Source organism: Hemitrygon akajei, chromosome 15 (genome assembly GCF_048418815.1).
Source record: "Hemitrygon akajei chromosome 15, sHemAka1.3, whole genome shotgun sequence".
In the NCBI taxonomy this organism is placed as follows: domain Eukaryota; kingdom Metazoa; phylum Chordata; class Chondrichthyes; order Myliobatiformes; family Dasyatidae; genus Hemitrygon; species Hemitrygon akajei.
In genome coordinates, this window is record NC_133138.1 from 76252899 (window position 1) to 76280177 (window position 27279).

At 40.2% G+C, this 27279-nt stretch overlaps 1 protein-coding gene and 1 non-coding gene across 5 annotated transcripts in view; both read left to right on the forward strand.

Moving 5' to 3' along the window:
- Nucleotides 1-1012: 1012 nt before the first annotated feature.
- On the forward strand, nt 1013-1085 carry trnaa-agc (transfer RNA alanine (anticodon AGC)). Its single transcript has one exon. It is a non-coding gene; the product is annotated as a tRNA-Ala (tRNA).
- Nucleotides 1086-7855: 6770 nt separating this feature from the next.
- kif20a (kinesin family member 20A) overlaps nt 7856-27279 on the forward strand; it is a 38907-nt gene continuing 19483 nt past the window's right edge. For 2 of the 4 annotated variants that reach the window (XM_073067821.1, XM_073067824.1), the window contains exons 1-6: nt 7856-7979; nt 14336-14606; nt 18689-18808; nt 20990-21128; nt 21426-21610; nt 26668-26779. In XM_073067821.1, the coding sequence (XP_072923922.1) occupies nt 14346-14606; nt 18689-18808; nt 20990-21128; nt 21426-21610; nt 26668-26779 (817 nt within the window). In that variant the 5' untranslated portion in view covers nt 7856-7979; nt 14336-14345. Of the gene's footprint in view, nt 7980-8149; nt 8249-8518; nt 8598-14335; nt 14607-18688; nt 18809-20989; nt 21129-21425; nt 21611-26667; nt 26780-27279 lie in introns of those variants that run through there. The other 2 variants (XM_073067823.1, XM_073067822.1) reach the window with 2 other exon arrangements.

Genomic DNA, 27279 nt, shown 5'->3' on the forward strand with positions numbered 1-27279 from the left:
TTGCACCGATACTGAGAGAGGGGGGAAATGCAGGACCAGACAAAGCGATCTAGAGAATAGGATAGATTGCACGTTCCTACAGAGAGAGTCACATCGGCGAGACAGTTGTTATCACGTAGTAATTCCAAAGGGAAACGCCGCGTGAAATCCGATTTTTGATACTGAACGGCGGCGAGTTTACTGCAAACATCCAACCTCATAAGTTTCTATGGACAAAATGCATATTTCTGGTTGTGACCAAAGATCCCAGCCAAAAATAAAACATCCTTTCTACGGATACTGCAGCATCTATTGGGAAAAAAATACAGTCGACGTTTCGGCCCGAAACTTCGACTGTACTTTTTCCATAGATGTTGCCTGGCCTGCTGAGTTTCTGCAGTAATTTGTGTGTGATGATCGGGTTTCCAGCATCTACAGATTTTCTCTTTTCTACGGGTACTAAGAGATTCCGACATTTTATAGTTGTATTTCAGATTTGCAGTATCTGCAGTTTTTTTTAAAAAAGTTCATCATTCTGCGTTTCATTATACTTCGAACATAGAAAACCTACAGCACAACACAGGCCCTTCGGCCCACAATGCTGTGCTGAACATGTACTTTAGAAATTACCTAGGTTCACTGTTTTTCTCATTGCGGATTTATTGAATGCCGTTCTTTTGGGGCAGACAGAAATGTACATCCTGTCCTATGTAAATATGGTTATATTTTTAGTGAACGTTGGTGACTTGTGCAAGGGTTGGGTATAAAATTCATTTATCACATACATCGGTCACCTAAACCAGAAAGGAAGTGGGTGTGCACACACAGTGTGCGCTGGGAGTATGATACAGTATTCACTCGTCTCCGTCCCTGGTCTAAGCGACTCCACCTTCTGCTGCCCGACGCCAACCATCCTGGTTTGTGGCTGTACCGAAAAGCCCATCAAAATGACCTTCAGAAAACACCATGCTCACTTGAATTGAAATTGGATGACGCTCTTCCAAAGGACGTGACGGAATCAATCGTCCCGACCGGGGAATTAGCTCAAATGGTAGAGCGCTCGCTTAGCATGCGAGAGGTAGCGGGATCGATGCCCGCATTCTCCAATGTTTTCTTCCACAACTGTTTTCTTTTGCTATCGAAATATCACAAAAGGTGCTGTAGTCAACTTTTCCCCGAACAATATTCTTATACTATCGAAATAACGTAAAAAGTGCGGTTTTTTTAACTGAAACATATTTATACATGATTTTTTTCTGGATATTAAATAGATTGCTTGTTTATTGTTTCTATGTGCAGTTTAAGGATTCACCTGACGCTTCAGATCATTTTGCAGCATTTTGGTTGGTGGGAAAATACATAAGCAGTGTGTTTTTAAAATAGTAATGGGAAAGGAGATTGTAAAGGTTTAGAGGAAACCTGTTGCTTAGTTTATGTAAGACAAAGATGTACAGCTTTTTAGATATTAAAGGAATCAAATAATTTGGGATGAGTGCAGGAATAGAAGCATTGCATCAGTGCAGACATGAGAAGCTGAATGGCCTACTGTTTCTAATTTTGAAGTCCTTGTGATTACATTTATTGCAGACAAGAGAAAATCTGTAGATGCTGGAAGAGCTGATTGCTGACTTCAGGAAGGGTAAGACGAAAGAACACATACCACTCCTCATAGAGTGATCAGAAATGAAGAGAGTGAGCAATTTCAAGTTCCTGGGTGTCAAGATCTGAGGACCTAACTAGTTATAAAGAAGGCAAGTCAGTGACTATATTTCATTAGGAGTTTGAAGAGATTTGGTATGTCAACCAAAAACCTCTATAGATGTACTGTGGAGAGCATTCTGACAGGCTGCATCACTGTCTGGTATGGGGGAGGGGGCGGGCTACTGCACAGGACCAAAAGAAGCTATGGAGGGTTGTAAATCTAGTCAGCTTCATCTTGGGTACTAGCCTACAAAGTACCCAGGACATCTTGTACCTCTTGTACATCTTGTACCTAGTTGTACCAACTACGGAGGATGCAATATTAGATCTCCTATTAGGAAATGAGTTAGGACAGGTGACGGAAGTGTGTGTAGGGGAACACTTTGGTTCCAGTGATCATAATACCATTAGTTTCAACTTGATCATGGATAAAGATAGATCTGGTCCTTGGGTTGAAGTTCTAAACTGGAAAAAGGCCAAATTTGAAGAAATGAGAAAGGATCTAAAAAGCGTAGATTGGGACAGGTTTTTCTCTGGCAAGGATGTGATTGGTAAGTGGGAGGCCTTCAAAGGAGAAATTCTGAGAGTGCAGAGTTTGTATGTTCCTGTCAGGGTTAAAGGCAAAGTGAATAAGAATAAGGAACCTTGGTTCTCGAGGGATATTGGAACTCTGATAAAGAAGAAGAGAGAGATGTATAACATGTATAGGCAACAGGGAGGAAATAAGAAGTTTGAGGAGTATAAAAAGAATAAGAAAATACTTAAGAAAGAAATCATGAGTGCTAAAAGAAGACATGAGATTGCTTTGGCAGTCAGGGTGAAGGATAATCCTAAGAGCTTCTACAGGTATGTTAAGAGCAAAAGGATAGTAAGGAATAAAATTGGTCCTCTTGAAGATCAGAGTGGTCGGCTATGTATGGAACCAAAAGAAATGGGAGAGATATTAAATGGGTTTTTTGCATCTGTATTTACTAAGGAAACTGGAATGGAGTCTATGGAAACAAGGCAAACAAGTAAGGAGATCATGGAACTTATACAGATTAAAGAGGAGGAAGTGCTTGCTGTCTTGAGGCAAATCAGAGTAGATAAATCCCCAGGACCTGACAGGGTATTCCCTCGGACCTTGAGGGAGACTAGTGTTGAAATTGCAGGGGTCCTGGCAAAAATATTTAAAATGTCGGTATCTATGAATGAGGTGCTGGAGGATTGGAGGATAGCTCATGTTGTTCTGTTGTTTAAAAAAGGCTCAAAAAGTAAGCCGGGAAATTATAGGCCAATAAGTTTGACATCGGTAGTGGGTAAATTATAGGAAGGAATACTGAGAGATAGGATCTACAAGTATTTGGATAGACAGGGACTAATTAGAAACAGTCAGCATGGCTTTGTGCGTGGTAGGTCATGTTTAACCAATTTATTAGAGTCTTTCGAGGAAGTTACCAGGAAAGTGGATGAAGGGAAGGCAGTGGATGTTGTATACATGGACTTCAGTAAGGCCTTTGACAAGGTCCTGCATGGGAGGTTAGTTAGGAAGATTCAGTCGCTAGGTATACATGGAGAGGTAGTAAATTGGATTAGACATTGGCTCAATGGAAGAAGCCAGAGAGTGGTAGTGGAGGATTGCTACTCTGAGTGGAGGCCTGTGACTAGTGGTGTGCCACAGGGGTCAGTGCTGGGTCCATTGTTATTTGTCATCTATATCAATGATCTGGATGATAATGTGGCAAATTGGATCAGCAAATTTGCTGATGGTACAAAGATTGGAGGTGTCGTGGACAGTGAGGAAGGTTTTCAAAGTTTGCAGAGGGATTTGGACCAGTTGGAGGAATGGGCAGAAAAATGGCAGATGGTGTTTAATGCGGACAAGTGTGAGGTATTGCACTTTGGAAGGCCAAACCAAGGTAGAACATTCAAGGTAAATGGTAGGACACTGAGGAGTGCAGTAGAACAGAGTGAACTGGGAGTACAGATACATAATACCCTAAAAGTCGTGTCACAAGTAGATAGGGTTGTAAAGAGAGCTTTTGGTACATTGGCCTTTATAAATCAAAGTATTGAGTATAAGAGTTGGAATGTAATGGTGAGGTTGTATAAGACATTGGTGAGACCGAATTTGGAGTATTGTGTGCAGTTTTGGTCACCTAATTACAGGAAGGATATTAATAAGGTTGAAAGAGTGCAGAGAAGGTTTACAAGGATGTTGCCGGGACTTGAAAAACTGAGTTACAGAGAAAGGTTGAATAGGTTAGGACTTTATTCCCTGGAGCTTAGGAGAATGAGGGGTGATTTGATAGAGGTGTATAAAATTATGATGGGTATAGATAGAGTGAATGCAAGCAGGCTTTTCCACTGAGGTCAGGGGAGAAAAAAACCAGAGGTCATGGGTTAAGGGTGAAGGGGGGAAAGTTTAAAGGGAACATTAGGGAGGGCTTCTTCACGCAGAGAGTAGTGAGAGTGTGGAATGAGCTGCCAGATGAAGTGGTGAATGCAGGCTCACTTTTGACATTTAAGAAAAACTTGGACAGGTATATGGATGAGAGGGGTTTGGAAGGAAATGGCCCAGGTGCAGGTCAGTGGGACTAGTGTGATGAACTACATATACCTGTCTGGACACGCCCCCCCCCCCCCCCCCGCTGACTGCTCCTGTGGCTCCTCCCACTGACCGTGGCTCCTCCCGCGGATCCCGGTATAAAGGCGATTGGGGACTCCGCCCCGGTCTCAGTCTCCAGGATGCAGGGTGGTGGTCAATTGCTGCTTGTTCTTTCTTCCAGCCAATAAAAGCCTATATCTCGGAGAGTTATTGATGATGCATCAACTAGGCAGAAAAATGGTTCGGCACAGCCAAGAAGGGCCAAAAGGCCTGTTTCTGTGCTGTAATGTTCTATGGTTCTTCAGGGAGCAGTGTTTCAGAAAGACAATGTCCATTATTAAGGACCTCCAGCACCCAGGGCATGCCCTTTTCTCACTGTTACCATCAGGATAGAGGTACAGAAGCCTGAAGGCACACACTCAGCGATTCAGGAACAGCTTCTTACCCTCTGCCATCTGATTCCTAAATGGGCATTGAACCTGTGAACACTACCTCACTTTTAAAATATATATTATTTCTGTTTTTGCACGATTTTTAATCAATTCAATATATTGTACTGCAATTTATTTATTTTTCTTCTATATTATGTGTTGCATTGAACTGCTGATGCTAAGTTAACAAATTTCACGACACATGCCTGTGATAATAAACCTGATTCTGAAACCGAGCAATGCACACAAAATGCTGGAGGAACTCAGCAGGCCAGGCAGCATCTATGGAGAAGAGTACACTCAATGTTTTGGGCCGAGACCCTTTGGCAGGGTTTTATTTTATTGAGTACTTTTCTTCAGAAATTTATAGAACTTGTTGGGATAAGGTTTGATGAACGTATGTATTTCACCATCTGTAGTTACTATTCTGGCCTTTCAGTGACACAGACAGTGCATATTCATGATTGATCTATTTAAGTCAAGTATGGGCAGATGAGAAACCAGAAAACAAAAAAAAAAGCTGATCAAAACTTTCGAACAGATGTTGTCTTCAAAAACTTGACACCTCATAAACATCCTGAAACGATGCGATTTGTGAAAACAAATGGTTTTGTGCTGTTCTAATTGCTCTGACTTGAAACAATGGAAACACAAGACGCTGCAGGTGTTGGGATCTGAAACAATACACAGAGAGCTGGAGGAACAGTCTGAGATGTTCGTTTCGTGCCACAGATGCTGCCACTGAGTTCCTAGAGCTTTCTGTCTGTGTCTCAAAGCAATGTAAGAATGCGCAGTCATTAACCCTTCCTGTCTTCTCAGGGCTACCTGCCCAACTGAATATCTCTAGAATTTCCTGTTTCAATTTGAAGTGATCATCCATTAGTTGTTCTCAACTACAGAAAAGCCCAAAGAGTTAAATGTTCAAGAATCAGAATCCAGTTTATTATCATTGACATGTCATGAAATTCGTTGTTTTGTGGTAGCAGTACAGAGCAGGATTTAAAAAATTCCTATAAGTTACAATAAAACAGTGCAAAAGTGGAATAGTGAAGTAGTTTTCATGGATCATTCAGATAATTAATGGCTGAGGGAACGAAGCTGTTCCTAAAACATTGAGTGTGGACTTTCAGGCTTCTGTATATCTTCCCCAATGGTAGTAATGAGAAGAAGGCCATGTCCCAGATGGTGGTGGTTCTGAATGATGGATGCCGACACCTTTTGAACGTGTTCTGATGGTGGTTGTAACTGTGATGGAGCTGGCTGTGTCTATAGCCCTCTTGAGCCAGTGCATTTCATCTCCATTCTAGGTGATGAAGCAACCAGTCAGAGACCAGTCACTGTACATCTGCAGAAATTTGCTGTTCGGTGACATACCAACTCTTCTGAAAGTCCTATTGAAGTAGAACCTCTGGTGTGCCATCTTAGTGATTGCATCGGTTTGTTGGGCTCGGGATGGATCCTCTGAGACGTTGACACCCAGAAACATGAACCTGCGCATCCCTTGCACTGCTGACCCCTCACTGAGAACTGGTGTGTGCTCTACACTTCCCCTTCCTGAAGTTCACAATCAATTCTTTGGTCTTGCTGACAATGGGTGCAATTTGTTGTGACACCACTCACTAGCTGACCTAACTCACTCTTGTCATCATTTGAGATTCTGCCAACAGTGGTGACATAACAGAGGAATTTATAGAGAGCACTTAAGCTGTGCCGAGCCACAGAAATGAGTGTAGAGTTAGGAGAGCAGTGGGTTAAGCACGCATCCTTTAGGTGTGCCTGTGTTGATTGTCAGTGAAGAGGTGTTGTTACTGAACAAAAGGGTCTAACAATTTAAGGCACAAGTTGATGCACCATCAATAACTCACTCTGAGACGTAAAAGCGAGGTATCGGCTTTTATTGACTGGAAGAAGGAACGAGCAGTGAGTGACCACCATACTACATCCTGGCGACTGAGAGGCCGGGCTCAGACCTCCATCACCTTTATACAGGGGTCTGTGGGAGGAGCCACAGGAGCAGTCATCAGGGGGCGTGTCCAGACAGGTATATGTAGTTCACCACACAAGTATTTATTTTTGGAATAGTCTGTCATGAGCACAAATCTCTGAAGAATCTTTTTGTCTTTGTTTCAAAAGTATGTTATTGTTGTTCATTCTAAACTGTTTTAAAATTCTGAGTCAATAGATTTTAATTACTAATAATGAGAAAACACACACAATTTCTCTATTTCCAGACAGGATTGATAAAAAGCCTAACTCAAATCAGTTTAGGATTCTAACGCTCTTTTAATTCTTTATACTGTCATCAAGATAGAAAGTGCTAGAAAAACAATGGAGGACACGTACCAACTGTATGGACGCCATGCAAAACAAAGTATTTCATTATCTATCAGAGAAATACAGCGAGGATAGAAACAGTTAACATACCAGACTGATGATCTTAGTAAGTTAGAAACGATAGAAGTTTTATATTTGGAGATAAGGGGAAAAGGCAGAGAGCTCAAATCTGGTTGTCAGACTGTAGGAATACTGTGAGTACACTGGAGACTCCCCAGGGTGTTGCCTCATTTGCAGCTAGTCAGATATGAAGAGAGACTGGTATAAAAAAACTAAGAGGGACATGGATAGAGTAAACAAATTTGCTACAGGTAAAAGTTTCTAATTATGATCAGAGAGCATTGATTTGAGGTAAGAAGTAGGAGGAGATTCAGAGTCAGTGTTTGAAATTTACAACATACTGTCTGAGGGGAGTGAAGGCAACCATACTCAAAGCATTAAAAATATTTAATAAGTGCATTTGAAAAACTAGGGCACAAAAGGCTGCGGGTCCAATGCAGGAAAATTACATCATTATAGATCTGTCACGGACATAGTAGACCCCGAATGGTCTGTTCCAGCTCCGTAACACTCTAAGTTTAACAGCCCGAATGATCCACTTCTACGAAGCATTTAGGATATTTACAAAGTTAAAACTGCGGCATATAAATGCAAATTGTTGCTGATTCCAGGTGCTGGGAACCTTTTAAATAAGAGGAGCGACTTCCGGTCGCCGCCACCACCCACTTTCGGGAAGGCACATCGCGGCAGTGCGCATGCCCCGGAGTGAGGTCACCGGAAGTGGACGCGATTGGAGGATTTCGGGAGCGGCGCGGTGTTTGAAAAAGGCGAGTCGTTGGAGCGCAGCCGGGCGGAGCGAGGCCCGGTGATCGGGTGAGGCTCGGACGGTGTCACTGGCCGGATTGCATCCTCTCTCCTCCGCTGGCTGCCTTCCCTGAGTGTGCGGGGTATGTTATCCGAGTGGGGTGAGCAGGGTGTGTGGGGGTGTGATTGATCTTTCAGAGTATCACTCCTATCGGTCAAGACGCGAGAGGAGTTATTGCTCAGAAAGCTGCGCACTATCAATCTCCCTGCAGGATTCAGGTCTATTATCACAGCCGCGTATCGCCAAATTTGTTGTTTTGCGGCCAGTGTAATGCAAAGCATAAAATGACTTTAGTTACAGCATAAGCAAGCAGTGCGAGTGACGAGGACCATTCTGAACCTGATGTCGGAGGTGAGCTCGGCCGCTCATTGTGCGGGGTAGTTACTCCCTCCGCTCGTCTTCTCTCCGGGGTCATTTGTCACTCGTTTTCTTGGCGCTCGGGGTTGGGGGCGATCCATTAGCTCACCTGTTCCATGGTAGCTCTCATAACAAATACTAATTGCTCTGTTATTTTCACACGTACGGAGATTGTGGGGGGGGGCGGGGGGTGGGACACGTGTTTGCATGCCATCCAGAGGTAATAAAGAAAGGAGGGTGGGTCAGAGGAATGCAGGGTGTAGAGTTACATAGAAATGGCAGGTAGACGAATGGAGCGCAAGGTTCCTAACGAACTAGATTGACCAGAGTTCATCTTTGTAATGTGAGTTTTATTCCAGCAGTCCTATTCCCATGTAATCTGTTCTCTTGCTTTGCCATCGGTTCCACCCTGGTTCTCCTATCACTCAGCTTTTGGAGTAATTTACATCAGCCGATTGTAGTAGTGTCTACTAATGTCTTTAGGTTTGGGGGGGGGGGAGTGGGGAGAAAGAAATATTCGGGGCAACCAACATAGTCCTAGGTAGATTGTCCAAACAACATTGGATGTCATGTAACAGGCATATGCAGCCCCGCGTTATTACAGGAGTTTTTCCAATGTTTTCTTCTGGAATGTAGATTAGGGATGTGTATGTTTACAACATAATTATTTTCCTTTGGTGATCTGCGTCTTTGAACTTTATCTTCTGAAATGTTTGTTGGCTGTTTCACCTCTGGAAATTCTCTGTTTGTATGCTTGTTGTGTTTCATCACTGGAGGCGTTCCTACCAGGGCTTGCACAGCAGTTGATATGGAAGCAATTTGACTGAGGCCACCGCAAGGGAGGGAGGAAGTAAGCTATAATAGAGCCCACTTAAATGTGCCATTCTGCCTGGAGGGAATGCTTTCATTCAGTGAAAAAATAAGAGGCTGGTGTTGATTTGTTTTGGAATATGTTATGATTTTAATTGAGTGGATAATTGTGCGTGCCTGAATTTAACTGATATGCATCCTAGCAGTGAGTTGTCTAATATTTTAAAATGACTCTTAAATGGAGCCAGAAAAAAATCATTGTTCATGGCAACCTAATGGAATTTTGGAATCCAAAAGATGCTTTCACAAAAAAGCCTGTACCCGAATTGTTAGCCAGTTTACTAGATAACTCTTCTGTTATGTTTTTACAGCATTTCTTGACTTTAATGAAGTTCAATTTGTATGTGTGATTTTTAAAAAAAAATTCCAAATTCCTGAATCCGCCCTAGTCCATGTATCATGGATGGTTAGGCAATTTTTCTGTGTGGATTTCTAAATGGTGCATAGCTAAAGTTTAGCTTTGGCTTGTATGTGGTTCTGACTATCTGATTTTGTTTGGAGCTTGTCATTTTCATGCTGTTGTGTGAGAAGCGGAATCCAACAGCAACTATTTACATAGTTCTCTATGAACTGATGAGAAGAATTTTGTTTCAACTATTTTATTTAAGTTTACAAAGTAATTAAATGGATTACTTTTATGGGTTTATTCAGGCCCCAAATTTGGCTTCTATTCTTCAAAGTATGGATGGGGGAAAAATGAGGTTTCATTTATTCTTATTTCTTGGAATGGAGGTGTCTGGTAAGCATGAAGAGCCACACAATGATGTGCAGTACTGTGAGTGAAATTGCACCGGCTCGTTGTGCTGGGAGCAGGATTATTCATCCACATCCACTTCTGACATTATCCATTGTAATACAGATGCTAAGGGGAGGCTTAACTAAGATGTTGGGTAGATCTATTCAACTTGGTGGAGAAGTCAGAGCCTGGTCACGTAGATGTAAAGTAATGGTCCAAAGATTAGAGATGTTCTGGAAAAAAAATCATTTGGAGGGGTTCTAGTTCTTGAATTAATTTGAATGGTTTGTATGTTTACTTTTTGATTGTGGGATTTGGGTAACACTAGCAGGACTAGTGCTGATTGTCCATCCATAATTGCGCTTTGTAATTAATTGAGCTCGAACATCTGGGATTCATCTGCTGAAGGTGCTCTCATGATGCTCTGGGAGGTGGTTCTAAGATTTAGTCTTGGCAAAAAATGAATACATTTCCAAGGCAGCTTGGTGTGATGGAACCTGCAAATGTTTTCATTCATGCCTACAGCCCTTCACCTTGGTGGTAGGCATGTGAGTTTGGGTAATGTTAGAGGTGCCTGCATGGATAACTAGTACATTTTACAGATTGCGGACATTCCTAGTACAGTGCTCTGACCATGTAAGTAATGAATGTTTCGCATGCCAAACAAGTGGGCTACATTGTTCAGGACAGTGTCGGGTTTTTGGAGCTGCATTAATCCAGGCAATGGACAGCATTCCATCAGGCTCCCGAGATGTGGTTGGTGGGATAAATTGATTTTAATGTGTGATGGAGTGGTAGAATTGCTTGGGGAGTGCAGAAGGTTGTGGGTTGCATGATACTGTACTCGTCCTCTGATTTGTTTGGCTCATCCTTCTGAGTTTCCGCTCAGTGTAACCTCAAGAAGCAGAGATGTGACCTGCAGGTTTACAGATGAAGTGTTTGAAAGTGGAATAAGGCTGGAGACAAGGCACAATAGATCATTTATATTACAAGATTTCTAATTCAATTATACTGTCATTGATGTCTTGTCTCCAATTACCACTCTGTTGCCCATCAATCTCAAATTTTGGAATGTTTCAGATTTCCATGAACATCAGTGCTTTTTTTAATTAATTGGAGTTTGTTTAGCACATACAGACTCTCTGGCCCATTGTTTTCACACTGACCCTATTATTAATCCACGTTCCCATTTGCCTGCATTAAGACCACAGTCCTGTACTCGTAAATTTGGTTGAATTGATACCAGTTGCTCCTGTCAGGTTGTAGGTTCAAGAAACTTCTGTAGTCCTGAGGCACTGCTGTTTGTTTGGTGTGCCATATTTAAACTCAAATTGTCTAATCTGATTAATTAGCAGAACAGAAAGGACGCATATAAATGGAGCAGTTAATGAAGGCATTGAGGTCTGTGTTCATTCGTTTTCTGCTGGAACCAATTTAATTCAAACTGTTTAGCTGCAGCCGTGTTTCTGGTAAATGACTTACTGTCAAACATCTGGTCTTGTTTTGTCCCAGAAACATTATATCTACTTTCCCTATGCTCACATCCTGCTTGACCTTGGATTTGCTGAAAAATTTTGGAGCTTTTCAGTGCACAGGTTTTAGTTTTGAGTGATGGAGAGATATTGCATGGAAATAGGTGCTTTAACCATGCACTGTCACTAATCCTTCGTTAATCCCTCTTCTCCATTTCCCTACACAATCTACTACTCTACTTCCTCTCAAAACAGGGATTCTCAACCTTTTTTGTGCCATGCCCCCCTACCATTAAGTAAGGGGGTGTGTTCCTCAGGTTGGGAGGCCCTAACCTAGAGGTAATTCACAATGGTCAACTAACTTGTTAACCCACACACTCTTGATCTGATCTGGGTGGAAGCCCATGTGCTTGCAGGAAGAATGAGCAAACTCCGCATGGGCTACAGTTATTGGCTTTTTAACCTTGGTGTTTACATTGAGTTGCTTTGAAATATTTGAAAGAGTAACTGGCGCAAAGTAGTTTTTCTGTGGTAACATACCCAAAATACCAGTTGAAGTACTTGTCCGAGAGGATGCTTTCTTAGTGCTTGTGCACTGTGCAACTTTTACTGCTTTGGGTAGGTCGCTAGCTAAAATTTAATGATAATACCTGCACAGGCTGGGGAAGGGGGAATCAAGGCAAATATTTAAATGGTCAAAATGATTTGTGTAACCACAGCAGGGGTGGTGTTTGAAGCCCTGGTAAATGGAATCCATTTATGCTCTCTGCATAGTAGCAAGTAACTGCTTCCTCTTGATCTTGATGAACATAATTTGTGATAGGAGTGTTTACTCAAATCATTATGTACCGTCTTGAAATTATTTAGAGCCCTCTGTTTACACTTGGTTTGTAAGCTGATTGGGCTTGTTATAAAATGATCAGTGTCTGGCTTCACTCCAAAGCCTGTCTGGATGTGAAGTCCTGTATTTGGTGTTTGCTAACTAGGAGCATATTTAGTATTTTGAAATTAATCACCAGTTGAAGAGGGGACTTCTACGGCCTGCTTAAACTCTAAGTCAGTTAGAAAGCTTGCAAAGAGTGCATACTCAGTTTTAACAGCTGTTTTTTTTCATTCTTGCTGAGAATTAAGTTTTGACTTTTTTTTTTGCAGATAGTGTGAATTAATTCTGCTGACCTCAGTAATGCTTTAACATACCAAAAGCAGTTTTTGTGTGATTTAATGAAATGGGTTTAAATTGAGTTCAGTTTGAAATGATGATGAAAACAGTATGTGTCATTGAATAAATGGGTTTTGATACAAATGCTGAAACCTTTAAGCTTACAGAATATTTTCAGGTCAGGGTGGTACGCAAGGAGACCACTTATGTCTAGTAGCATTGAGTGGTATGCAACACTAACTTGACAGAACTTGCACAAAATTCTACTTTCATACAAGCTCTTCAAGAATATTGAAGTAGTGTGTGTGGAGAGTTGAGGCCTGCTTCTGTGGTGGTTAACCCTGCCCCAGTCATGGCCAGGAAGTCTGAGCTAGCAGCTTTCCCATCGCTCCTAGTATGCATTTGCTCAAAAACTGCATACTGCTGATGTTAGGTGTGGCCAGAATTCCTTGTTTTTTTTGGTTGGCGGTTGTTTCTTTTGTGTTTATTTTTAGATGCACATTCAAATGTGAAATCTTGAGCTCTAATTGGTTACTTGTGCTGTTGAGCCACATGAGAAATTATTTGGCAACATTTTCAGAAAGCCTCTAAAATTGCAGCAATTGAGGCAAATTCCTTAGCATTATATACTTGCTATTGTTTTTTATTCTGACCTTTTGATTCTAGTCCTGAGTTTGTAATTTTCTATAATTGGAGTTTGAAAGTTGTTTGTCAATCCATTACATTATATGAATGCTGGTGCCAGTAGGCTGTAGTGGGTGTAAATTTTGTGATCTATCTAAGAGTTAACTCTTGTGTTACATGGCTTTATTTAAAGCAGGCACACTTTTGTCCTTTTTCTCAATTTCAACATTTTTTTGCCTGAAGATAATCTCCACCTGTTCCACACAGAAGAGCTTGTGTTTTATTATAGATTCAGCGGTTGGACTGAATCTGAGCTGCTGTCTTGTACATCTTTCTCTGTAACAATGCTCAGTGATTTAAATGCACATTTCTTAAGTTCCTCTCATCCCAAGCTGAACTATAGTCTCATTAACATTACTGAGAATATGGGAGTTCTTTAGTCTTGCCCCCCAATAAGCAATGACACATACAGTAGCTTATGGCATTCATCTTTACAGCTAAGCACAAAGCAGTTCTGTTCCATGTCATCCTTGTCCGTATATTGTATGTGCTCCTTGCTGTTTCCTAGCCTGGAATAAAAAATGCATAACATGGATAATTCTAAAGCTTTATTCAAAATTCTTCTTAGATTTTGCATGTGCACAATGAATCAAACATGATTTAAAAAAAAATCCCAGTAGCTTTACCTGTTTCTATGCATCGTAAACCCACTTGTCTTTTCACTGCTGAAGGGCCAGCTCTGACAAAGATACAGAATAGCACAAATTTGTACTGTAATAAACTGCTGTTGGTGTAGTGACAGCTGCACCAGACCAGGGTGAGTGGTCCCGGGTTCAAATTCAACTGATTCCTCGCACAAGTTTCACTATGCTGGGTTATGTGTCGAGCTCGCAATTTAGCCTTGTAAAACAGGCAAGTGCTAAAGTAACGGCAAAGTTGCTGTCAGATGTGTCAAATGAGGTGTGGGAAGAACTTATTTGAAGATAGTGCAAAAAGCTTGTACTTTGTATTTGAGACTTGTAGCTTTAAGAGTTAAAGCTGTATAAATTATTACCTACCCAAAGCATAAATCCTTTGTAGCCACTTTATAACCCTTTACTTCTCAGGTTCTGTTTGTCATGAGTGATGTAGAACTACTTGGCTTTGCACTTGTTGTGCTTTCTAAACTAATAAGAAATGTATGAATCTAGGAATTGTTACTAAATAATTTGTATTTACAGGAACGACTGAATGAAAATGGCAACAGGTATAATTTCTCCAAATGTGTACTCTGATGAAGAGGAGGCAGCCATTTGGGAATCAACTGCCCTTAACAGTGGTGATGTGAAGAAGCAGCTATTACCAGACTTCTCTGTCATCTCACCAACAAGCAATGTGCCAAGTTCTGATTCAGTGCAGGCCTCTGCAGAGACTTCTCAAGAAGACAGAATTAAGATCTGCCTCCGGGTTAGACCTTTCACAGAAGCTGAGCTTGAGAAAGGAGAGTCACAGGTCAGTAGCGGATCACCAGATTTTTTTTCAGTTGATAAATTTTCTTTTCAATTGGACATTGAATTTCATTTTATTGATTTGATGTTAAAATGATTATCCATCAGTTCTGTTGGGTTAGATGATATGGATTTTATTTGTTTACTGAGATATAATGCGGAATGGGTCCTTATGACCTTTCAAGCGATGTTCAACAATTCCCTGATTTAATCTGAGTCTAATCACGGGCTAATTCACAATAACCAATTAGTCTACCAACTGGTAGGTTTTTGGGCTGTGGGAGGAAACCCACACTGTCACAGGGAGAATGTACAAACTCCCTACAGACAGTGGAATTAAACCCCGGTTGCTGGTACTATAAAGCATTGTTTTAACCACTGTGCTGCTACTGGGCCATCCCAAATATGCTGGGTACTTTGAAGACCTATTGTTTTGTTCTACTTGGTGCCCTCTCAATGTTTCTCTCAACCATCATTTAAATCTGCTATGGTTGTTAATAATTTGTTATTCTTCTCTTTGGACCTTTTTCTTTATCCACCAGTGATGGTGAGCAAGAAAGCTTCAACAGTACTAGTTGCATACTGAAAAACAGCAATTCAGTCTGGCTTATTTATTGAAGAAACATTGTTTGGGAAGTCTGAGAATAGTATCTATATATGAAATACATAGATACTGTTCTCAGACTTCCCAAACGATGTTTCTAGTGAAATACCTCACTAGTTCTGTTGAAGTAGAATAAAATAAGTTGGACACTTTAGCAAGGAGGAGTTGGTTATGGGAGAAATTAACTGTTGGATCTCTAGGTGAGACTAGAAGGACTCAATTGTCTATTATGGTCACAGGCCTGCAATCAGGGTAGAAGATTCAGTCTGAGGTCTTTCAAAATTGTAAACTTGTGCAGTGAAGTTGTTGAGATACTCCTAGTCAGGAGGGTTTGGAGTGTCTCAAGGAATTTCAGCTGGTAGGCAATGGCTGAGAGATATCCATCCCTATAAGAGAAGTGTGGTTGTAATGTTCTCGCACAGGTGTAAAAGAACTCTGAACTAAACACCAAGCATAAACCAGTCAATGAGGCGGTCCCAGTAAGATTAACCGTTTACTGTTCACTCTTCCACATTAATGTATGGTGAAAACTGTTGATAAAACAATACAAAATATATACAGTATTTGTTTCCTTCTTGACATCACATTTACATCACAAATACTTGCAAAAGTAAAACTACAACAACTATATTACATTAAAGTGCAACATACAGTCAGAATCTACCTACGCCTTCGACTGGCTTTAAATACACTTCAACACAAACTATCCGCAACTCTTTAAATAACAAAAAAACAAACTTTATCAATCATCATTACTTTTAACAGAATCAGCATTAACATTTTTAATTCAACATATTGATTATCTCATGAACTTACGACGTTGCTTCTCTGATGTTTCTAGTGCGTAGAAAGAAAACTTTTCTCGCGCTGATCCTGCACACATATAAGCCCCCTCCTTCCCGTTTCTCCAAACCGGTATTTTCCCACAAGACGCGGAGAAACCGGGTGTGACGTCATCGCATGCCGAGATGTATCACAGACAACGAATTTACTTTAAACAACCTTAACTTTAACTAGAAAACGATAACAAACGAATTACTAAAGCGAAAATATAATAAACTAAACAAATGCCTTAAAGGCAACACAGTGGTGATCACGATGTAGATTGTTGTGCACAGGAATAGTTTCAAGTAGGAATTTAACAACAGCCATCCCACAAAGAATGTGGTTTGCCTGTGGAGATGTAGTTTTGAGGGAAGAGTCAGCACCTTAACCTAAGCATGCATGTATCATGTAGTCAGAAAGCACAAGGAAAGTTGCAGAAAAGCAATAAGTGGGAATGAGGTAGCTGCAGATGTGTGCTTGCAGTGAGCGTGAATGTTAACAAAAGAGAATGCCCTCAGCAATCTAATACACATGAAGGGCATTCTTCAGAAATAGGAAATTTGCTACACTAACTGTTTGGATTTGGAAAGTAATAGCTGGGAATATGACTCGTGCTGAGAGTCAACAGACAAAGTAGGAGATGTATCATTGTGAAACAATAGACAATAGGTACAGAAGTAGACCATTTGGCCCTTCGAGCCTGCACCGCCATTCTGAGATCATGGCTGATCATCTACTATCAATACCCGGTTCCTGCCTTGTTCCCATATCCCTTGATTCCCCTATCCATAAGATACCTATCTAGCTCCTTCTTGAAAGCATCCAGAGAATTGGCCTCCACTACCTTCCGAGGAAGTGCATTCCAGACCCCCACAACACTCTGGGAGAAGAAGTTTTTCCTTAACTCTGTCCTAAATGACCTACCCCTTATTCTCAAACCATGCCCTCTGGTACTGGACTCTCCCAGCATTTGGAACATATTTCCTGCCTCTATCTTGTCCAATCCCTTAATAATCTTATATGTTTCAATCAGATCCCCTCTCAATCTCCTTAATTCCAGCGTGTACAAGCCCAGTCTCTCTAACCTCTCTGCGTAAGACAGCCCAGACATCCCAGGAATTAACCTCGTGAATCTACGCTGCATTTCCTCTACAGCCAGGATGTCCTTCCTTAACCCTGGAGACCAAAACTGTGCACAATACTCCAGGTGTGGTCTCACCAGGGCTCTGTACAAATGCAAGAGGATTTCCTTGCTCTTGTACTCAATTCCCTTTGTAATAAAGGCCAACATTCCATTAGCCTTCTTCACTGCCTGCTGCACTTGCTCATTCACCTTCAGTGACTGATGAACAAGGACTCCTAGATCTCCTTGTATTTCTCCCTTACCTAACTCTACACCGTTCAGATAATAATCTGCCTTCCTGTTCTTACTCCCAAAGTGGATAACCTCACACCTATTCACATTAAACGTCATCTGCCAAGTATCTGTCCAGTCACCCAGCCTATCCAAGTCACCCTGAATTCTCCTAACATTCTCATCACATGTCACACTGCCATCCAGCTTAGTATCATCAGCAAATTTGCTGATGTTATTTTCAATGCCTTCATCTAAATCGTTGGCGTAAATTGTAAACAGCTGTGGTCCCAATACCGAGCCCCGTGGCACCCCACTAGTCACCACCTCTCTGGGAGGTGTGATTCAATACCTGGATACAGATTCTGCCTGGATACAGGAGAATCTGCTGGAAGTTGTTGCAAGGTTGTGGATCAGATCTGCAAAAAAAAAGCTCATGGCTTGTAGTGAGTTTATCAAAGTTCAAAGTAAAGTTTACTATCAGTACATGCATGTCACCACATACAACTGTGGGAGTACTTGGCAAATCTATAGAACAGTAACAGTAAACGGGATCTGTAAACTAACTGTGCAAGTGACACCCAGGAATTTAAAGTTACTGACCCTCTCCACCTCTGATCCTCCTCCGATGATTACTGGCTCATGGACTTCTGGTTTCCCTCTCCTGAAGTCTAGATAGATACTTCATGATCCCGAAGGAGATTAGTGTCACAGTAGCAAAACAAGTGCACAGATATGCAAGTATTAGAAGAGAAGTAAGATAGAGTAAAAAAGATAAGTTGCCTCCAACAGTCTGCTGTCAGTTCCTTGGTCTTATTGACATTGAGTAATTGACAGAATAGCTAAGTGAATGTTGACCAAATGTATAACTGTAGAAAAGTAGGAATAGTGTTAAAGGAGGTGCAACATAGTATATACAAGTGTATGTATATCTTTTACTGAGTGTGCCATGTGATATTGTGATATGACCAAAGCTGTAGCAAACGTTAGTGTTTAGTAGTTACTGCCTTCAATAAAAGATCCTGCAAGTCCTGTCTTTGACCATGCAAGGAGTAACACAAGAACTTTCATGTGCTATGCTTGTGAATATATTAGCTACCTCTTTTTGCAAAAGTACTTAAAGGTATTTAATTCAATATTTGTTTCATCCGTATGCACACTTGGCATTTTATAGAGGATAATGTCACCACAATGTTAAACCACATAAGCAAAGATCCTTATTTCAAAGGAACGCAGCTTTTCCTTTCTGTCTTGTTTTAATACTTGAACAGTTTGTCACTCAGCCTTTCTGAATTTTCCACAGGGCTGTGTTGTCATTGAGAATTCTGAAACACTTGTACTGCGTGCTCCGAAGGATTCATTTGCCATGAAGAGCTGTGAACGAGGAATTGGGCAGGCTGTGCACAAATTTACCTTCTCCCAGGTTTGAACTAAAATTAAATTTATTTAATGGGTCAGGTTAAACTGATCAGAAGTGAGACATCACTATCAATGCTTTCAAGACCGTACTGGAATTGATTTGCTAGGCTTTTTATTTCCTAATTCTTGCTGTCCTGTTTGGTGCACAGTAACCTCATTTAACTAGAAAGGGCAATGAAATGAAAAATAACAAACCTACCTGCTAGACTAGTAAGAAAATAGAATCACCCTGTATAGCATGTTAATTTGTTGTATATTATGGTTGTATATGTTTTGTTTGGTATGCTGACTTTACTAGAGAATCTCAGGTTCACACAGAACATTTTGCATCCTTACTATTGTTAAGGAACAGAATAGGGTCCTCTAATGCACCTCCTTTTGTTTCTATCCACTACTATTGGGAAAAATATGCTGTGGTTTCCTTCAGTGATTCCCACTAACTGCAGCTAATTTGCGAACTTTGAATGCCACATCGTCTGTATTGTTCTGATTTCAAAACATTCAATTATAATTAATAATTTTTCCATCTCCTGTTTAAGTGCAAGAAGATATGAGCAGTAGTAGGCTACTTGTTCTCATGGCTCCTCTGCCCCTGGCCTCGACTCTTGTGTTACTGTCACATCACCCAGCGTTTGCTGTGCTTTCAAAAATGAACTGTCCACTACCATGTCTTGCAATTATGCTCCTGCATTTGAGACTCTGCTACCTTGTAATCTACTTCGTTGTTGCCATCTGAGAATCTTACACATTGCAAAAGATTGCAAATGTTGTTTTTAAATTATGTGCTTGGTGTTATCTCAAGCATATAACTTTCACTCTTCCTAATTCACCCTTATGTGACTTGCCGTATTGATGTGGGCAGTCATGGTCTTATCCATGACCGTGATTGTTCATGGTAAATTTTTCTATAAAACTGGTTTGTCATTGCTACCTTCTGGGCAGTATCTTTATAAGATTGGTGACCCCAGCCATTACCCAATATTCAGAAATTGCCTGGCATTACTGGTTGCATAACCAGGGCTTGTGATATGTACCAGCGACTCATACAACCATCCACCGCCTGCTCCCTTGGCTTTATATGACCCTAGTCGGGGGGCTAAGCAGGTGCTACACCTTACCCAAGAGTGACCTGCACCCTAGCGGAGGGAAGGAGTGCCTTACACCTCCTATGGTAGAGACGTAACTCCACTCTGCCACCCATCCTAATTGATCAAATTATTGATTTAGGAAGCATAAGGATTGTCAAATGGAAGTAGTCCAGTTCCTCCAAGTTTGTTTTCTGCTTTCCTGATAGTAGAATTGATTTAACATAGCCGAGTCGATGTTATGAGGTGAGGAAAGACAACAGCACGTATTTCTCTCCTTCGGTTACGATGAGGATCTTAGATCTGAAACAGTAACTGTTCTTTTCACAGATGTAGCCTGCTATTGAATTTTTCCAGAATTTTCTGTTTTTATTTTTGATTTCCACCACGTACCATTTTGTTTTGATTTTGATTTATTGCTCAAGTTGCCTGGGACTTCTCTCTAAATTAGGTGTGAAATTGTGTTTGCAAGGTCAAGCAGGTAGGTGTACCTTTGTTATGTCAATGGCAGGGTCTATGCTGAATGTTTGATCCAGCTTTATTCTTGTTTCGATCTAGCAGTTTGGTGCTATTGAGTAGCTTTCTAAATTACCTTAGAATTTAAGAATCCACCATGCTGGAATCACACCCAAGCTAAAACTGATGAACATCGGGTTCCCTTGCATTCTGAATGACATGTAGTAGCTTCCTATTGTTTTTAATGATAGCCTGAAAGCTTCATACTCATTGTTATTGATTCCTCTAGTTATTTTTTTATTTCGTGTTCTTAGTTAATTACATTGAAGTTCCTAACTGCTATGGCAAAATTCAAATTTATTCTGATGTTTGATTATTAGTTCAATGACTATTCAGTTGCTGTTCATAATCTAATCTAATATTGCTTGTAACTTAAAATATTTTGAAAATTCTATTTACTTAGGGCAGGGTTGGTAGAAATTGACGTTTTATAAACATTAGATTGTTGCAAGATAGTCAAACAAAATAGCAACATATGGTATTAAGAAAAAAATAAAACAATCATTATAAATTCCTTGTAAGTAAAAGCTTGCAGTCCTAATTAACAGAAACAAAACAGATACATTTTGGGTTTATTTCTTCAGATATTTGGTCCTGATACAAGCCAGAAGTTGTTCTTTGATGTTGTCATGAAGGACCTAGTAAAAGAATCCCTGGAGGGGCAGAATTGCTTAATTTATACCTACGGTGTATCAAACTCTGGAAAAACCTACACCATTCAAGGTAAAATAAGTAGTCTGTTTTGCTGTAAATGGAATTGCATTGAACTTGCATGCAAGGGTTCTGTGTACTTTGCAAGAGTGATGAATGTCAGGAATCCAGAGGAGATGGTAATGGCAGATAATTCCAATGTTTAAAATGAGTTTAGATACTTGAAATACATAAAATGATAAGAGTTTAATGCAGGCAATGGATTAGCATAGATGGGTGTTGTGGTTGGTATGGACAGGCAAGGACAGCCTGTTTCTGTGCTGTATGTTTCTATAATTCTATGTGATTTGGATTCTGCTCTATTTGTAGGCACCAGGCAAGATAATGGGATCTTGCCACGGTCACTGGCAGTAATTTTCAACAGCATACGAGGTAAACTGTATCCCAGGATGGACCTAAAGCCTAGCCTCTGCAGCGATGTAATCAGATTGGATGACAAGATGGTGAGACAAGAGGAGTTGAAAAAACTTTCTTTACTGGGCATTGTTCGAGAGGTCAGTTTTGAATTTTTACTGCATCTGTAGTTAGTGCTTAAGGCAATGTCTTTTAGTTGCTCCATTTGCTAGGCCATTTCTGAGTTGAATAAGCATTTTGTGCTGAAAACATTGGTCTTTCATGGTGCTTTTCAAAATATGATGCACACTGGATTTGTACTTTGCATCTAATTTTTGTAATCCACCTCATTTCCTATCACTTGTGCAATTTAGGGCAGGATACAGGTGTTAATTTGTGATCTAAAATTTGTTGACCTGCATTTGAACATTATTTCTATCATATATTTGAGGCTTCTCTTATAGAATAATAGATGCTATAAGAATTAAATGGTGGTTCTTCCTGACCAACAGGTGAACAGCAATTCCAATCCCACTCTGAACCCATATTCCTTTATTTCCTCCCTTTGAGTATTTATCTAAAATAATTAGATGTTTGGAAAGTATTCAAAGAAACTGGATATGTAAGTACTTGGATAGATGGGGCTGGATTGGAGATAATCATGGCTTTGTGCATGGTAGAGCATATCTAACTAATCTTGCAGTTTTTTTGAGAAAGTTACCAGAAAGTTGAAGGTGAGGCAGTGGATATTGTCTACATGGACTCTAGCAAGGCATTTCTTTCACAAGGTCCCACATGGGAGGCTGGTCAAGAAAGTTCAGTCACTTGGCATTCAGAATGAGGTAGTAAATTGGGTTAGACATTGGCTTCATTGGGGAAGCCAGAGAGTGGTAGTAGATGGCTGCCTCTCTGACTGGAGGCCTGTGAGCAGTGGTATGCCACAGGGATTGGTTATTATTCATCATTATCATCCAAACTGTTGATGTAAGTGTAAACCAGATCAGATCTGTGGATGACACTAAGATTGGGGGTTGAGTGGACAGTGAGATTGGCTATCAAAGCTTGCAACAGGATCTGGACTAGCTGGGAAAATGAGCTTAAAAAGTGGCAGATGGAATTTAATACAGGTAAGTGTGAGGTCCACTTTGGGAGGACAAACAAGAATTGGACTTAAACAGTGAATAGTAGAGCACTGAAGAGTGGAGCGTTGACAAAGGGATCTGGGAATACAGATACATCCATTCCTTGAAAATGGTGTCAGAGGTTGATGGGGTTGTAAAGAAAGCTTTTGCAATATTGGCCTTCATAAATCAAAGTACTGAGTACAGGAGATGGGATGTTGTGTTGAAGTTGTATAAGATGTTGAGGTCTAATTTGGAGTGTTGTGTGTTGTTCTGGTCACCTTCCTATAGGAAGGATGTCAATAAAATTGAAAGAGTGCAGAGAAAATTTACAAGGACTTGAAGACCTGAGTTAAGGGAAAGGTTGAATAAGTTAGGACTGCATTCCCTAAGGTGTAGGAGAATGAGGGGAGATTAGACAGAAGAATACAAAATTATTAGGGGTAAAGATAGTGGAAAATGCCTGCTTGCATTTATCCTGAGTTTGGGTGTGATGGGAACTAGAAGTCGTGGGTGAAATGTTTAAGGGGAACGTGAGAGATTCTTCACTCAAGGTGGTGAGTGTGTGGAACGAGCTGCCAGTGGTAGTGGTGGATACAGGTTTGATATCAACATTTGAGAGAGATTTTGGTAGGTAAATGGATGGGAGGGGTATGGAGGGCTATGGTCCAGGTACAGGTCAATGAGACGAGTCAGATTAATATTCTGACATAAGCAAGATGTGCTGATGGGTCTGTTTCTGTGTTGTAGTGGCCTATGAACTATGTTGAGGTTTCTACTGCAGCCAGAGGTCTATTGGAATAAATAAAACTTGTGAAATAAATTGCAAGAATAGATGTTAAATTGGGATCTTATTAATTGATTAATTATTTATAGATCTACAGACTAAAGATTAATAGTTGGGGAATCTAAGAAATTGCAGGTGTAATTGCAGCATTTACTTTATTATTGCTGTTCCTGAAGTTTGGTGTTTGCCTTTTTGTAAAGGAAAGCCTGTATATAAAATCAGCTTTTATGAAACACCCAGCATTCAGTATGTATGTATGCAAGTAAAATGTATGGAATGGTGGCACTAATATTGTATGCCTTAAAGATGGTTTTGAATGTTTTAAAGCACTGATTCCCAACCTTTTTTAGTCTAATGCCCTCCTAAAACACTTTAATACTTGCTAACACCTTCTTGGGCACAATATGCTTTCTAGAGCCCCCATAGTATTTACCATATGCTAAATGAGAAAAATGATACTATAAATTTTTATAAAAACACAAAATGCTGGCAGAACTCAGCAGGCCAGACAGCATCTATGGAAGGAGGTAGTGATGATGTTTTGGGCCAAAACCCTTCATCAGGAGTGAAGTAGAAGTTACATAGATGCTCCTCCCATAGATGCTGTCTGGCCTTCTGAGTTCTGCCAGCATTTTGTTTTTATTTATTTATTTCTAGCATCTGCAGATTCACTTGTGTTGCCTATAAATTTTTATGTCTTCTAAACCTACCTTACACAGTAGTTGTGCACTGTATAGCAGCTTAGATATCAGTGTGGTTTATAGCAAGAGATGAAATATCGGGTTCAAGTTGTGACAGCAAAAGGTGTGTAACAAGGTCCAGTCTGCTTCTGTTTTCTTTTGTATGTGTGAGTATGTGGTTCATTGCATTAAAGCCTCTTTCAACAAGGGAGGAGGGTGGAAATGGAATGAAAAGCAGTTTGGCTCTTCTCCAAAGACCAGGAAGGTTCACGTGACAGTGTAATGACAAAAGCTGGCATTTTTGAAAAGCCTTTCTCTTTTTTTTGAATTTTGATCATTTCTTCTTACAAGCTCTGATCCTGTTCTTCCACCTTGCAAAGAAATAGGTTGATTACACAGTCCAGAATTTCCAGATTGTTTAAATCCCTGAATCGATTCTGAATATCCTCCTTGAGTGACTGCAGATGTAAGCAGTACTCTTGCAAATCACTGTCTGATTTTTCCATGCAGGGAAACTGAACATTTTTCTCCCAATGTTTTGCTTTATATTTCCAATTTTCTGATAAAAGTGCACTTTTTGCCTGGTTTAAACTAAAATTCTCACCCTGCAATTTCATATCTAGAATGTTCAATCTGTCATACAGATTGGCTAGCCAGCCACATCTCCATGTAGAAGTTAGTCTTGTTTCCCAAGTTCTTGTTGACTTTGAGCAAAAATTCAACCACAGTGTCAAACAGATCAAAGAAGCGTTTTAAGCAGCAGCCATTTCATAGTCAACTCACTTCAGTGTAAAGAAGCAAACATTCAAATTCCATCATTATCTTGGCATAACTGGTGAAATATTCTTACAAGTCATGTTTGGAAAAAATTCACTGGCCGAGGTTTTTGGCTATGAGATGTTGATGATGAATTACACAATAGGTTGCAAACAGACTTGGAATTTCTTTTTTTCATAAATGCCACTAAACCAGCATGGTGACCTGTCTCTTTCTGTTGTACAAGAAATTGTGTTCCTAGTCAGAATATTTTTATCCTTAATATATATTTTGAGCTTATTGTAGATTGATTCTCCGTTGATATGTTTTTCTCTTTTTACAAAAGAGAATCTCAAACTTTTCAATTTTTGATGAACTACATATGCCATTAACAATGCCTTGTCTCACGTAGTTGACTCACCCAATTGTATCCCAAATTCTGTTTGTAGCTCTATGCACAGCTAATGTTCAATGTCTTCACTCATTTCATCAATACAATGAGCTATAGTTACTCAGAGCAATTGATTTTAAAATACTAGTATCCATTTTGAGAATTTTGAACACTTTTGGTACAGCAGGCATTATTAATCTTTCACCAATTGTATGAGATTTTCCACACTTTGTTATTTTGGAAATGTTATAAGAAACAATGAGACCACCATCAAGGCAGTTTTGGCTTTCTTGGCAAATGACTCTAGTGTGCAATACTTTTCAAATGCTGCTTTCATCTTCTGGAATTGAGTAATAACATAAGTAACCTTTTCAGGGTGTCTTTATGGAAATATTCCTGCAATCTTGATTGTTTTGTGGCTTCTTTAGAGAGCACAGTATTACAAATAAGACACAGGTGTAGCTGAATAAAACCAGACTCTAGGTAGTACCATTCTATTGACACTCTCTGTAGTTTCTGTTTCTTAGCAGGATTAGAATCCAGGGCTTCACAGCCTTCAGACTCAGATTGTGCTGTACATATTTATCCATCGTCAAAAGAGCTAAATTAAAGTTAAAAAATTAACACACCACCTGTAAATGTCTTTCGGATGTTGATGGCAGTGAGTAGACACGGTTGGAATGGTGGTAGTGGCACGCAAAGGAATGATGAGAAGGTGAAGACGGTTACAACAGCCAAAAATTACGTTGACAAGGATTCAGTTGGCATCTTAGTCGGGATAGAGCTGGTGTTCGGCGAGCTACCGTTATGTTTATACTATTCCAGTTAGTATAATTGGCCAATCACGTAAGGGCTCATAATCCCCAAAGATGGTTCTTGACTGTACATGTGAAGCAGAGGCAGTTTAAAACCCTCCAAATGGAATCCTGGGGTCAGCTGCTAATTTATGCATCCCCAATAGCGTGTTTGGTAAGGTCTGATGAGATTGCAGAATTTCAGGCACGTTGTGATGATGAGTGCTCACCACCTGCAGAGCTATGATTCTTCCTGTGCCTTGCTGTTGTGTATGCTTTATTTTTATTTGAAGTGCTTGCTCTACTAATGGTCGGGCAGATCTTGTGTGTCAAGTTAGGGTGTCGTTCCATCCCCCCCACCCCTAAGAATCTTGAACATCTATTTCCCCTAATGCCCCCTAGGACACATAACAGCACCCATTGGGAATCACTCTTCTAAAGTGTGATCAAGTAGAAGTTGGATAAATATGGTATTTGTATAAAAATCATTAATATTGTTGGAGCTTTGTTCTGTTTCTTGATAATAAATGTACCACATTGCATTCTGATAGTTTAGAAAATGAGTTTTCCTGAAATAAGGTAAAATTCTGCTGTCTTTTCTACCCTTAATGTATTAAGATTAGAAATTTCTTATTGCTTTGTGCTGAACACTTGGTTTCTGATCCTGGTCTACAATTGTTGTTACTTAGGAGGATATACAGACTCCAATGAGAAAGAAATCAGAATTTAGCCTAAGGGAAGGCCTCAGCTGTAATTCTGATAGTGGTATCGGGGGCATGTCATCTGTCAGTTCTTTAGAAGGTAAGAAGGTCCCTCATTTGAAGCTGATTTGTAAGAAGTGACCAATGTTCACTTCTCTTACCTGTTGTGTGATTTGCCATATTGTGTCAATAAGCTTGTGTAGTGCCATGTAAAAAGAATCTGCATATCTCTAGTTAAATATTCTTGGAACATACCAAAGCATTTAACATATTTTGAAATCAAATTGCTGTTTTGCTGACTGATATCTTGGCAAGCAAATTTTTAGCTTTTGAGGAAGATCCCACAGATAATTGTAATATATGACCAGTTGATAATTTTTGCTAGGAGAATGAATGTCTGCTGAGATTGGGGGAGGTGGGATGGGGTGTTCCTTGTGTTTCACAGGATGCTTGATGTACTTTTGGGGATTTTTTAACTGCTTACTATATGTACACAGTTGAAATTGCATGCTCACTACTATGAAGAATGCAGCCATCACTATACTTTGCTAGCTACTAAAAATCTTCACTCATTTTTCTTTCTTTTCACTTTGCTCTCCC